Below are 14,415 nucleotides of genomic sequence, written 5' to 3' on the forward strand. Positions count from 1 at the left end.
TATTCTTTAATTGTACCGTTACTCTTTAATTGTATCGTCACTCTTATATGGGACCTTCTCACCATGAAACCAACCTATATAGTTAGTTTATTTCTCTATTAGATTACCTTAAGATTATAAGTAATTACTTAAAATTATTAGTTATTACTTTAAAACTATAAAAAGTGATCACCTGAAAATTCGTAATCGATCATATTTAAGATAATGAATGTATATTAAGCCAGCTTAATAGAAATGGTCTCACCAATTAATTTTGTTCCACTAGATGCAAGGAAATGAACTTTATTGTGGTCTTGTAGAATTAATTGTGTTCTTTTTAATTAAGAAAAATATCTATTTGTCAATGAACTAGACATGAAACAATGCTTAAACCTAACAATAAGAACTTTTTTTTTTTATTTTTTTTTATTTTTTATTTTTTATCTGAAGGCCTTTATATGAGTATGTGATATACAGAGGTGAGTATGTTATATATAGAGGTGGACATTCGAGTTATCAAATTTCTTTCACATCCAACTAGTATGTCATATATAAGGCAAGTATTATCTCCAATCTAATGGAACATTTTGGCATATGCCTAATTTGAAGGTTTTTGCATTGCACTGTACTGAGCTGATCACTACTACCCACTTAAGCAAAAACACAAACTGCACATTTTTATTAACGAGGGCAAATACAGACCAACCTGAATTAATGCGTCTAAACTTTACCTACTTATTTTGGTGCATGATTCATGCGATAATGCAGATCAGTACAGTACATGAGAAGCCTGTACTACACCATGTTACCATATTTCAGGTAAGATTTTAAACATGTATAATGCGTTTGATCATATTGAATATTAATCCTACTATTAGTCCACTCAATAAGTAATTATTTTAAATAAAATGTCTTTACGAGTTGAATGATGGGAATATAAATTTATAAATATCAGACTTAGATTTAAACTCAACTTTTCAATAAGACACATTTAATTTGGATTCATAATGTTCTAAAAGTCAAAATCTAAATCTAAAATTAAGAATAAGCTAAATTTTTTCTTTAGTATGTAGGTTGAAAGAAAGAAATCGTGGAAAAGGAAACAACGAAAATCAAATCAAAAATCTTATATGAAAAATAATAAGTGCTTCAACTAAAACACTCAATTTTTATTCCCATCAAAAATTATTTAATAAAGCGAAAACCTAATTGAAATGAATTTACTTTATATTCCTAGGAAAGTGAGGAATTCTTTGGGTATCCAAATGGCAAGTAAGGCCAACAAAAGAACATGTTTGAATTAGATTCCTACAAAGGTAGCATCTATAAAAGTAAATCATTTTGTTTAAACAGATAAAATAAAAATATACTCCCTACAAATACTTTTGCATGACATATTCAGCACTATAAATTATTATAACATGATTTAAATCATAATATAAAAGAAATTTATATTTTTTATAACTTGTTAGGATTGAAGTAAAGAGAAAATGAGATTTTTTTTTTAAAAAAGGTAGATTATAGTAATAAATGAAAAGAAATAATAAATTGTGTGAATAAAATTAAAAAAAGAATTAAATAAATGATGAAATTAAAAGGAAGTATGGATCATTGTATAAAAATAGAAATAATGCAAATTAAATAAGACATTCCAAAATAACAAATGATGCAAATTGAGTGAAAGAGGGGAGTAGGTCACAATTTCCAAACTTTATTCATCACTTGCTAGACACCTCATCAAAACAGTATTAGCCCACTACTTTTGATCACAAGACCCTTTAAATACTTCCAAAAAATTACACTTAATTTTTCAAGATTTGCTATATTTATCATTTTTAAAAGTACATAAAAAGATATGTAAAAATAATAGGTGAAAGGAATATATAGAAAATATAAAAAGGAATATAAATTGGTGAACGAGATGAGGAGACAAAATAAGGGTTAATTGTCAAATTATGACGATGTAATCTTTGAACTAAATTATTTGGAAAAGCCTAATGACAAATACATAAAGCCAACAAATTTAACATTATTTCTTTTACAATCAAGTCGACACTTTTTTGATTCAAACTCTTTTATGTCACCAGTCACCACTAATCGCAATCATCTTTACAAAGTTATTCAAACTTTTGGTACAATTGCAAAGTTGATATGTCAAATAGTCAAATCACTAAAACCTTGTAAAATAACTTTTTGTCTAGGTTGACTTTAAAAAAGCTAATTTGTCTGGCAACTACCATAAAATTCGCTAGAAAGCCAATTTTTTAAGCCAATATCAAAATTACACCAACTTTTTCTATTGATTTTTAGTTGTTCAGTCAATTTTTTCTTAATAAACAATCAATAATACAAATGCAGAAAAAAGTCAATATTATTAATTGGTCAAACAATCAACTAAACTAGCCCACAACTAACAACTAACAACCACTTCCCAAAATTTAAACTCAACCTTTAAATCATGAATTGGAGACAAACTAGACCCAAACTGATAAGGATTCCTACGATCAATAGGAACATTTTGGCAAATGGCCAACTTGAAAACTACTACTGCCAACTCAGAGTAAAGACACAAATTGTATACATCAAATGAAATCAAGAGATATACACTATCCTCAAAGAAAAGGGCATTAACAGGTTGCTTATCTTTTGGTGTATCTAGCTTGGTAGCTACATCAATAGTAAAATCCAGTCACAGAACCTAATATTTCAGTCATTTTGCACTTGCAAAACAGAAAACGTTGAGAAATGGGTTACAAAATCTTATTAGTAGCCAATATTTACGCGCCAGCACGAACGTGCATGAAACAAATCTAGACACAAACCCACATCGTACAAATCGTAAGACACACCACTATCACTTATCTAACAAATTGAATCTCTTACCACCAAGGTCACAATACCAGTATAACATGATTTGCTAACTAATTTGGTATTTGAATTCGCGATTCGCTCAAATTTGTCCAAAAACAGTCCAAAACCGACCATAATTCGCTTTTTTTGATTCGTGATTAGCGAGGAGATTAGTGAATCATGTGACACTGCATAATACGAACACACAGGTACAGATCTTATACACGCCACTAACACTCACCTGACAGACGGAATTTGGTACCAGCCGAGTTACAAATCCTATATAAACCCCCATGGTACAAAATGTACAAACACCACAATCGCTCACCTCATAGATCAAATCTCTAACCAGCCGGGTCAAGAGAGCCTATTCTGAGCTCTGCGCGCCTATTTATTTTGGTTCATGATTCGTAAAATAATGTCAACTACGATACAAATGTCATTATTTCTAAGTGTTGGTGAGGAATGAATTCTGTTTCCAAGAGAGCCTATTTATATGATACCATTATTCCAATTTCCACCAACCTAATTTCATAGTTTTGATGATAATCAAAACAAAGAAAAAGATGACAGTAAAATAACGTAATGTTATTCCATCTGTTTCCATCATATTCAATAATAGTAACTCCACCAATTCTTGTTTATACAACCACAACTATAACAATTATAATAGTATTAATAATACTTTCCGTCTTTTTGAAGTAAATGTTATAATATAGAAAGAAAGAAAAAGATATACTTAATTCTAAGCTCTGAAGTACTTTTACCAAATTTGGTTTAGGCTACAAAACTTCTGTCTCATGAAGTTTGCTACAAATGTTTTTTCCGCAAAATGGAGGGCAAGAAAATTTTGACGATTTATATGGTATGAAGTCAAATGTTAAGTGGTAGCTAATCTGCACCAAATGAACTAAACTCCGAATAGTAATTAACCATTTGCATCTTTCATTTTTGGATGATTCGGAAAACTCTAACTGACTGCCATTGATGAATTATGTTAACTACAATATCTATCAAAGTTTACAATTCCTCAAAATCAAAATTTACATCCCCACTCGATAAACAGGGATAAATCCAAATGCAAAAGAATCTAAAAATATGAGCAAGAGTAAAATCACTAAATAGAGGTATGTACTGACGAGTAAAACCTGGTCAAGAAGCAAAAAATTTATCCTTATACAGCAAATCTTCTAGAAGAACACCCCGACTTCTTTTCCGTTCATTTCTAATACGTGATCACTTGCATCAGTAAGAGCACTCTGCAGGTTAACAGAACGATTGTAAGGTATGAGATTTGCAGGCAGAAAAAGTTGCTTATAAGAGAAATTACCTGTCCAAGTTTCGTAATAAAATTGCTGGCCAGATTTATAGATGTCAAGGCAACATCTTCGTTGGACTTCAGTGCTTGCGCTATTGCATATGCTCCAGGATCCTGCAAAGAGGTTCCGGATTAAAGACGGAAATATAGTTTTTCGCATTTCTTATTAGAACAACCAGAGTTGAAGTGTGTACTCTTATTTCATTAAATCCGAGATCCAGGGAAGTCAAGGCCTCGTTCACCACTTTCAAGCTCTTTGCCAGACAAGTTGCACCCTGCGATGAGAAGTATTGGTAAGACGATTACTATATAGAAACATTAGTCTTATTTATGAGAAGTTGCAGATGATGTGATTGGAAACGTCTTTATTATCAATAACAAGGGTGAGATTGGATACATCCAAGTATATGACCCAAAAATCCCGTCAAGTTTGGAGCCATTTAATGGCATTGGGGTAATTGAACGGACTGAAATGGAAAGCATTATGTAGGGAAGTAGAGTATTATATTTTATATTTTATTATTGTGATTTAGTTTCCTTGAGTTTAATATTCCGTAATATTTTGTTTCCTTATTTTAGTCCTATCTCATGTATAGATAGAGGTATTCTCTCATTGATAATTTAATACAAACCCAGTATTCGCCAGAATAAACCCCAACCAAATTCCGCATTAACATTTTCTTCACAATAGACATCCAAATGGTCGCACACAAATAACTCTTAATAGGTGTGAACATGATGCTAACTCCTAATCAAACAAAATATGACTTATTTTGTCAATTGGCCTTGGCTAAGCTGAAATGTTTTTATCCTTCATAACAGTTTACTTCAGTCTTAGGTCACTGTCATGTGTAGCCCTCCATTCAAATTTAATAACACTTACTTAAATTATTTTAACTTTTGGTCGAGTTGGTTTCTTGTTAGTAATATAAGGTGAAAAACAAAATAGATATCCAAGAAATTAAGAAAACATAGTAATCAAGGAATATACTTCATCCATTAATCCGTTTGCTCGCAAGTCAAGAGTTGAAATGGTGGTATTGTACTTTATCATATCACCCATGTATTCTGCACCTTTTCGTCCGATCTAAGGAATACAACCAAGAAATCTATTAGTGAATATTTCAAGGTGCATGTATGCAGACATTAGAAGATCATTCAGATTTACCTGACACCAGCCGAGTTTAAGAGTTTTAACATTCCCGTGAAATTTGAGAACTTCAGCTAAAGCTTTTGCCCCATCAGGTCCAATTGGATTATAGCCAAGTTCCAACTGAGAGAGAAATAAATTGAGACTAGGGAAAGAAAAAGTAAATGGATTCGCTAAAGAGAATGTGATGGGTCTTACTGTAGTAATGACATCATTATCTTTCAAAACCTCAGCAATACAAGTGATCCCTTTAGCATGAATGTTATTTCCACCCTAAAGATTTCGGAACTATATAAATTAATAACTTATAGACGACTAAAAGCAAATTCTTAAACACCAGATATACCAAGTGTGATTGTTCTCACCAAGTCTATGGAAGTAATTGATCGGTTTTGCTTAAGGGCATCCGCAATTTTTTCAGCCCCCTAGTTAACAGCAAACATTCAAGATAATCAGGAAGAAGGCAACAATTCATCATTCCAAAGAAGAATATTACGAAAGACATTAATCGGAAAAGGAAACAATCATCATTCCAAAGAAGAAACTTATCGAAAGACATTAATCGAAAAGGGGAACAAGCCTTAAAGCAAGGCCAGCTATATTCTTATGAAACATAAATGTTTCATGATATAGCTATCAGTATCACCATGTGGCTGCGATTATGCAAACAATCAACAAACTTAAGAAATGGAAACTGATAAGTACAATAAACCACCAGAAAACACACTCCTGTTAAAATAATTCAACAAGAATCTATCTAAGTAAGAACATTATACAATGGGGTTTTCCCAGAAAGAAATGAATTCTAAGTCATCCATTTTGGTAAAAATATACACCTTCAATACATTTAAACATGATAGAGTTACGTCAGTTACAAAACTCATAAACACAAGTTGGGATAAATTAATAACTACAAAATAAATCTAAAAAAAACAAAAAGTTACATCTTTATATCCTCTGAAAGTACTTTATTGAGTTAACGGGTAATACTTGGTCCCCTTGTGCCTGATTAAGAACTTATAATCATATCACATAGAAATAAAAGAATGCATTAAAACTTAGTCCTTTTACTAGCTTTTTTATTTATTTGTTTTTATTGTTTACACTCTTTTGAGGAAGACAAAGTATCTCAAGGACAGGCGTGGAAGAAACAGAGAATTTATTTTGGAATCAATCTGCTTGCTAAACCGCTATTTGATTATTTACATATATTTACATCAGTCCAATGCCCAATGAACATACCAGAGGCTAGTGCTTGAGGAAAAGTAAGGGAAAAAACACTATACCTCATCCCCAATGTCGTTCATGTATATATTCAACCATAGCAAGCTCTTGGTGCTCTTTATATATTCTGCTATGTGAAAGGCACCTTTAGAGCCAATTTCATTGTTGCTTATATCCAGCTGTACCAATTTTCCTGTCAGTTAGTCAAATTCAGTATTCAGCGCATTCACTCGCAAGGAAACTCCACCTTTTTCAGTTGACTTTTTCAAGAAAACAAAATATTGAGAGTGTGTACTTGCAATTTCCCCTTATGCACAAGTGCATATAGAAACATGGACTCAAACCCAAAATGCTACAAATAATATTATGGGAAGAGACAACCATGGACATGTCTCCTTCATGAAAATGAAACCAATAGAAATATATCAGAAAACGGCTAGTGCAAATGGAGTGAATTTTAGAACTAAAGGCGCCCAAACATTAAAGTAAGAAAAAAATAACCTTTACGTGCTAACAAGCCTTTCATTAAAGCCCGGACTCCTTCATTGCCCATAGAATTCCCATGCAAGTGAAGGTCCTGAGATTTTTAATTTCTTAGATTTTAGATGAACTTGTGAATGCCAAAATCACATACAAGCATTTAGTTAATTTTTGGATAAGGTTTCAATAACTGGGCATCTTCACAATTCATAAGAATAATTATGTACATAGAAGCAATAACTTAAATTATAATACATACCCGCACGGACTTGTTCCCCTCTATACCTTTAGCTAGAGCAGCAACTCCCAACGCACCACCGTAGTTGCCACTATACCAGTATAAAAGTGCAGTCAATGTCAAAAGAAGTATAGCTGTGTCATGGATGATGAATGGAAGAAGAGCTTACAGAAGCCAAAACGAGATCTAAAATAGTTTGAAACTCACTTGAGATGTAAACTTTGTATGGTGTTGTTCTCAAATAGCGCACCAGCAATGCTTGCAAAACCCTACCTCCATTTTTGGAACACAAAACATAAATAGAGACAATTCTCAAGCTTATGTCTGATATAGATACATTAGATGTAGAAGACTAATTTCAGTAGCATACAGAGTAGTCGATCATATTGTTATTAAGCTCAATAGTACGCAAATGTGTATTTTTCTTCAACATTTCTGCGATTGCTTTGGCACCCTGCAAGGGAACAATTCTTCTCAGTAGCCACTAAAATAAAGGAAGTAAAAGGATAAAACTCCTAGGTCATCTCCACTTCCCCCCCACCCCACCCCCCTCCCCCCCCCCCCCCCAAAAAAAAAAAAAAAAACCCAAAAAACACACCCCAAAACATAGGCGTTAGTGATTGACCTAAGTGCAGAGATGTAAATACTCTAGAGCCTCTGGCTTTCCAACTATGTTGCCTAAGCGAAGAAATTTAGCTCTAAGATTTGCTAGACTAAAATAGAGCTCAATTAAATATGGCAGGAAAATTCATTCACAAAGAGCCAAATTATAAGTTGAAATGTAAACTGACCTCATCTCCTAAGTCAATACTGTTTAGTTGCAGCTTCTCAAGACCATTATTATTCACCAATATCTCACATAAGCACTGCAATAAACAAATAAATAGCAACAATATTGGAGTTAACAACAAGATAAAGTCTCTGAATTGCTTTACACATATCTAGAATTGTTGTGTGGTGGGAAGGTTGGAGGCAGAGGTTATAGAGTTGAAAGACAAATACAATCAGAGATGCACAATAAAACTAAAACTTTTAGTTAAACGGCAGCAGAATCCAAACAAAGGATCTTCACAATATCCTCATAATACAGAATCGTAAAGATCCTATTCTGTCATTTGCAATTTTTTCCTATGTAAGTACTATATCTTATAAGATATCCATAAAAAAGAAAGAAAAAGACAGATTGTGCATTGCTTCTTGAAAGGAAATACATTCCAAGAAATCGGAGGTAAGTTCCCAGTGCCCAGTTCCTACTCAGCTATATTGATTGCTTGAACCTACCAATTAGTTTATTGAAGAAGAAGACAAAGCTTAAAATGCTCAGTTAAGAGTTTCGTGGCTCAAAAGTCGAAAGTATAGGCCACACTTTTAAAACCCGGAGAAATTATGAGATAACCCAGCAATTCAAGCCCAACTAATTCTGAAGGACATCATTTGTATCAAAATCATTTTTCTAAAGCTAGTTTGTGCATCCTACAAAGTGTTTTACCACATCAACTGGTCAATAATGGCTGGATGTCTTTTTAAAATAGGGGTAAAAAAAGGATATGCCCCGGGCATTGAATAATTATTCACGTATTGCAGGTTCAGGATAGACACACTAACCTATCATATTTTCTATAGGCATAGACATAACAGAAAAAATACAAGGGGCAAATCATTCAAAGAAGACGTCAATGAAGTCTCCATAGAAACTGCAAGACAAGGCCTTTTGACCTTCTCATATATACTTCAATTTCTATTTAGTAAGTAGGAAAAAAGAGATGAGGCTAATTCATCCTGATGTTGTAGTTAGACATGCCATAAACCTGTAGTTAATATGTGTTCTTATTTAAAAATGCTTAAATCTGTTCCAAACAAAAGAGGTCTAAATTTTGTAAACTATTTTAAATGGAAGCACTCTACCAAGAAGGTAGCTATACATAACTGATCCTTATTCTTTAGTAGTGATTGTTCTGCTACTGATGTCTATGCTGATGAATTCCATTTCTGGCTTACTTACGGGTCAAAAACTCACAAAACTATCCACCCAAAATCCTGTATATGACCTGAAAAAGCTGAGAATGAAAGTTGATATTGGGTATGGAGGGTAAATATATGCCTAAAATTTAAGCATAGCTAAGCCTTGGTTCATCTACGTTGAAACCTTGAAGAGATTTTTAGTTTACAAAATGAATTTTAAAGGGGTACCCCATAGTGCAAAAATGTGGTAATGGTCATGGTTGCGGTAACGGACACAGTGATGCAATAACGGGGATGATGCGGTTGTCGTACCGGTAAATATCGGCCTAAAGCATGAAATATCTCTTAGAACGGCCTAAAAAGCGGTTTTTTTTACACCTTTGTGATGCGGGTGATACCGGTTCGGTAAATTGGAAAAACTTCACAATACGGCCAATTTATGGGTACCCCTGTTATGGAAAGACGACAAAAAAATAACTGCAACTTCTAGACATTGATCTTTAATCTTATGGCATCTGCATAAAAGAATACATGTTTAAGCTTTATAAATATGCCTAATTAAACGGTAAAAGCTACGATTTTGAAAGGCTAACCTTTACTCCTTCATCTCCAATTGAATTTCCTGAAAGATTTAATGTTTTCAAGTAGACATTTGACTGAAGAATGCCATCAAAAGCCTTCATTCCAGCAGCTGTGATTCCAGTAGTAGAAAAATTTACTTCTTCTGCAACCTAAAACAAAACAATATCCACGCCATCAGCATTGCACATGTGGTGGCAAAGCGGATTTCTAAACTTTAAACCAAAAATAAACACATACGTAAGTTAGCAACACACTTATGAACACAGTTAGAAAGTGGACACAATAGAAGGATTGATAAATGTAATAAATGGTGAGACACAAAAAAATCCGAGGTAATACAACAATCGGAAAGCAATAACTTCTTTCATCTTCATTGATATTGAAGTCCAACATAGATTAAAGATAGATTTTTAATAAAAGTGTAACCTGATTGTATGCCAAGCTCTCAGCAAGAAAAAATAGACCTTCGTCACCAAAGTTACGACCTACAAAAATTTGAACATAAAATATATTATTCAATTTAATGAAGTGTTCTCCGGTAACAAATCACAAAAAGTAATCACCCTAATAGGCAAGCAAAAAACAGTATTATTGACCACAGCTATAAAAACATAAAGACGATAATGAACCAAATAAATGACACTGAAAACCAATCTTGAAATTTGAATATGAAAGAGGAATCACAAAGAAAACCAAGGAATATATCATTACGGAACGTACCTGTCATGTCAACTTCTCTGAAAGTCCTAAGTTCTTTGGCAAAGTCATTGAGCCTCAACTTTGAATCTCTCTCAATCTTTTGACTCATATTCTTTAACAAGTTTGTCCCAGCAGCAAATGACCACTTCAATTCTGATGAAACAGGTTTATTTTCTTCTGTTGCAGCCTTTTTGGGCTTTGGCGAAAGAATTTTACCAACCACCTTCCACAAAACTGTGAGCTGAAAGAATAAATTAGAGAACCCTTTTGGAAAACCCACATTAATACAAAAAGGATACCCCGCAATTATAAAATAATAGTGGTTCATAAGGAAAAATGTTCCTCTATCTATCGGCATCCAGGTAACAATTGTATAGCATGTTCTGTGATTTTATCAACACCTAGATACATACATATTACAAAAAGGTAACTTATTCTCATGAGGGTAAAAACTCGAGGGAGGAGAAGTTATAAAGGATGGATGGAGGCAACAAGTTTCTTTAGTCTTGCTTGACAACATAATTGTACATTTTCTGGTAACACTTAAAATCACAACAAGGTCATCACTTGAGACATAAGTCAAGAATAGGAAACTTTCAAGAATTTCATAAAATAATGCAGTAAAGAGTAACCCCACTCCCCTCCTATTGCTGTTATACTAATTAAGATTTTCCCTTTATGTTTTCTGTACATTGGAACTTGAAAGTACCCAAAAAACATTACATGCTGATATGCATACTTCTAATAAAATACAATGTCATAACTCATAACTCATAAGTATAGTCCTACATAAGAGCTTGAAAAAGAATTACAATATCAAGTTACCAACATAAAAACAAGTAACAAAATTTATGAGATTGCATATTATCCAATCCATCTCTATAACTGCTTCTTTCCAAAAGATTTTTAGTCCAGCCTATCATTGAACCCTACGTCCATCTTGCACAAGTGACCCCTAGCATTCACCTTCGACAACTTAGAGCATTACTCGTCTAAACTTTGTAAAAGTTGACAAACAAAATATAAGACACCCTTTGTATCACATTCTCCTGCTCATTTAAAAATGCGAGTGATGGATCACAACCAAACATGATACAAAGTCTCATCCTTAAGAACATTTCGTTTTCATCAAGCTAATCAAAAAAACTCCTAAAAATAGCAATGCACTTCTCTGACCCCTTAGTTAATCACTATCTTTGCATTCCTTAAGTGTAGTTAAATAGATAAAATGTAGCTTAAGGCATGTTCACCCTAGCTCATCCCGAGTCTAACTCGGTGTAGTTCCGTTTAGGATTGTGCATTAGTTTCACTCTTAAATTTTTCACACCTTAATAAGTTCTAAGCATTATGTTCAGTATATGTACCTCAAAACAGCCCTTAAAGAACCCAAATCCTATGATCCACAATTATATACTAAAACCCACATTCATGTATTTAAGGAACGCAACAAAACTCAGGTTCTCCAAGTTTCAAGAAGAAAACTTTACCACCTCAAACGTATACATAATACACTATGTTTAATTGCCAATCATCAATCAACAGAAACATAAATAGCATATCCAATTTAACATGATTTCTCTTAATCAACTTACTATTAGCATTTACAAACCATCATATTCATTTCATCTTGTTTCAAGTTCCAACCATACAAGAACAAACCAAACACTATATTGCTGTAATAGTCCAATGCCAATAAGGTGGCTCATGATTAGAATTTAGGTGAGCCAAAGCCAAGTGGAAGGTACAAGATCTTAACTCTTACCCCTATAACAACAAAGAAGTTGTTTCAATTGACCCTTGAGTACCCAAAACTCAAAAAACCATGCAGTAATACACTATGTTTACTTGCCAATCATCAATCAAGATTAACACCAACAAAATATCCATAACTTTTCAACTTACATGAAGCATAAATATCATTTTTCCTTGATTAACCCAACGTAATTATCAACTCCTTATCAGTTACTACTCCCATTGCATTTAACAATCAAGTTCAATTCATTTTGTTCAACCATACATAAAAAAAACTATAATGCTCTAACAGTCCAATGCCAATAAAGTCTGGTTGAAAGTACATAGTCTTAACACTTACCCTTATAACAACAAAGAGGCTGTTTCCCATTAACCCTTACCCACCCAAAACCCAAAAAACCATTTACTAAACAAAAACTCAAAAACCAATTAATATTTACCCATCAAGTTCAATTCATATTGTTCAACCATACACATACGAACCAAAAATTATATTGCTCCAATGCCGGCATAGCAAGGTACAAAGTGTTGGCAACAAAGACTGTTTCGGAATAACCCTTAATAACCCAAAACTTAAAAAACCAATCACAAAACAATAACCCAGAAAAAAGAACATAAAATTACCGAAAGAAACAGCAATAAAAAGGGCAGGAGGAACAACAGCGGAAGCAATCTCCTTAAATTGTCCAATGGGTAATTGATTTTGTTCTTGAGACTCTTTATAAACTTTCCTACGACTACGAGAAGAACCGGTAGAACCATTAGCGGCTTTTACAGAAAATTTTAACTTCAAAGATCGTCGTCTTCCATCAAAAGTCGCTGGAAATAGAAAGTTCTGACGGAAAGGGTTATGCTTTTGGATTAAAAAAGGGAACTTGGTAGAAGAAAGAGAGAGGGTTGAAGATGTATTAGAAGTTGTAGCAGCCATTGAAAAAGCTTAAAGATTGGATCTTTTTAGTTTTAGTGGGTTAATTACGCATTAAAGAAATCATCGAAATTTGTTTGGATTTGATGTTATTGTTGTGCTACTTGTTGTTAGTGTATGTCGAAGTGAAGGATAGATTGTTGCCGCTTCTCGAAGCAGTAAGAGAGAGAAAGGAAGGAAGGAATGATTATGGAAGGATGATGATCAATTGTGGGCTGAAACACGGATGTGGGGATTGTGAAATGGGATGATAATATTTTATGGGTTGGTCGGTTGGATATTAGGTTTTGGGTTACAACATACTTCTTCTACTATGTGATAGGTGTTGGGCTTATAATGTATCATGGGCCTTCTAGGTAGGGTACAAAAACTTGGACGAGACGGCCTCGAGACCGTTAATTTTGGGTCAGCCCAATTCGCACGTGTAACAACATTTTAATTTTCTGAATATTTATCAATTTTGACTTTAAAGTTATCAATTTTCAAAATTGATACCTTTAAGATCCAAATTGAAATATGCCCAGAAAATGAAAAAAAATGCCTAGGTTGTTATACATGCGAATTGGGCCGAGCCAAATTGAAGGTTGCATTATGATTTATGAGGTTGTCTCGTCCAAGACCAACTGAAATTTGAAATAAAAAGGGTTTTTTTTAAAAAAAAAACTCAAATTAATTTGAAAAAAATTTGAACTTTAAAATAAATGTTTTTTGTCCAAACCTGGAATCAAGCATCTATTGCGAACAAGTAATCCTTATAACTATTTTTTTTTCTAATTTAAAAGATTTTTTATACCTTGTTTGCAAACAGTAACAGCGTACAAGAGGGAATGTAATATCTTTTTTTTTAGTTTTGTATTTTTGACTTGTTCAGATTTGATTTTTGTTAATAGATCGATTTTCAATTGAAATTTGATTTCTAATATTTGCATGATTAAGGTCATGTTTGGTTCACATTAATCTTGGGTGCTAGTCAAATTCAAAGTTAAAATTTTGTGTTCATACGTCGAGATCAAGGCCGAATCTATAGGTCAATTTTGAAAAATTGTTGGGTTAGTTTTGGGTTAAATAGGTTTTTGGGTAATTTGGTTACTTGGTCAATTTTAAGGAGTAACTTCATGTTGAAGCCTTAAGGTCACTTTAAATTGAATTTAATTTTGGTCAATTCAAATCTAATCTAATTGTGGCCGAATCAGGTCAACTAGTATATTTTAGATAAATATAATATTTAATTCACATTGATTGTGGGATTAATTTAA

The 14,415-nt window shown here is 33.1% G+C and overlaps 1 protein-coding gene across 2 annotated transcripts; it reads right to left on the reverse strand.

Moving 5' to 3' along the window:
- Window positions 1-3,785: 3,785 nt before the first annotated feature.
- Window positions 3,786-13,397, reverse strand: LOC130807587 (uncharacterized). Of its 2 annotated transcripts, none has more exons than XM_057672854.1 (17): window positions 12,859-13,397; window positions 10,504-10,716; window positions 10,210-10,268; window positions 9,795-9,932; window positions 8,031-8,105; window positions 7,610-7,693; window positions 7,447-7,508; window positions 7,261-7,330; window positions 7,023-7,098; window positions 6,584-6,714; window positions 5,663-5,722; window positions 5,496-5,570; window positions 5,316-5,420; window positions 5,139-5,234; window positions 4,342-4,422; window positions 4,160-4,261; window positions 3,786-4,088 (listed from the first exon to the last, which is right to left on the reverse strand). In XM_057672854.1, the coding sequence occupies exons 1-17, from the start codon at window positions 13,160-13,162 to the stop codon at window positions 4,020-4,022; spliced, it is 1,800 nt and encodes a 599-aa protein (XP_057528837.1). In that variant the 5' UTR covers window positions 13,163-13,397; the 3' UTR covers window positions 3,786-4,019. The 2 variants fall into 2 exon arrangements, with proteins under 2 accessions (XP_057528837.1, XP_057528838.1); XM_057672855.1 differs by having other exon boundaries at window positions 10,504-10,723; window positions 12,859-13,139.
- Window positions 13,398-14,415: the final 1,018 nt, after the last annotated feature.

The sequence above is a fragment of the Amaranthus tricolor genome, chromosome 3, assembly GCF_026212465.1.
Source record: "Amaranthus tricolor cultivar Red isolate AtriRed21 chromosome 3, ASM2621246v1, whole genome shotgun sequence".
Taxonomy (NCBI): Eukaryota; Viridiplantae; Streptophyta; class Magnoliopsida; order Caryophyllales; family Amaranthaceae; genus Amaranthus; species Amaranthus tricolor.

Excerpts from the sequence above, each read along its gene's own strand:
- LOC130807587 (XM_057672854.1), bottom strand. The coding sequence starts at position 13,162 with ATGGCTGCTACAACTTCTAATACATCTTCAACCCTCTCTCTTTCTTCT. Across the intron at positions 7,509-7,609 it reads ACAATATGATCGACTACTCT|GGTTTTGCAAGCATTGCTGG; the intron begins GTATGCTACTGA and ends AAATGGAGGTAG. Across the intron at positions 6,715-7,022 it reads AGGCTTGTTAGCACGTAAAG|GAAAATTGGTACAGCTGGAT; the intron begins GTTATTTTTTTC and ends ACTAACTGACAG.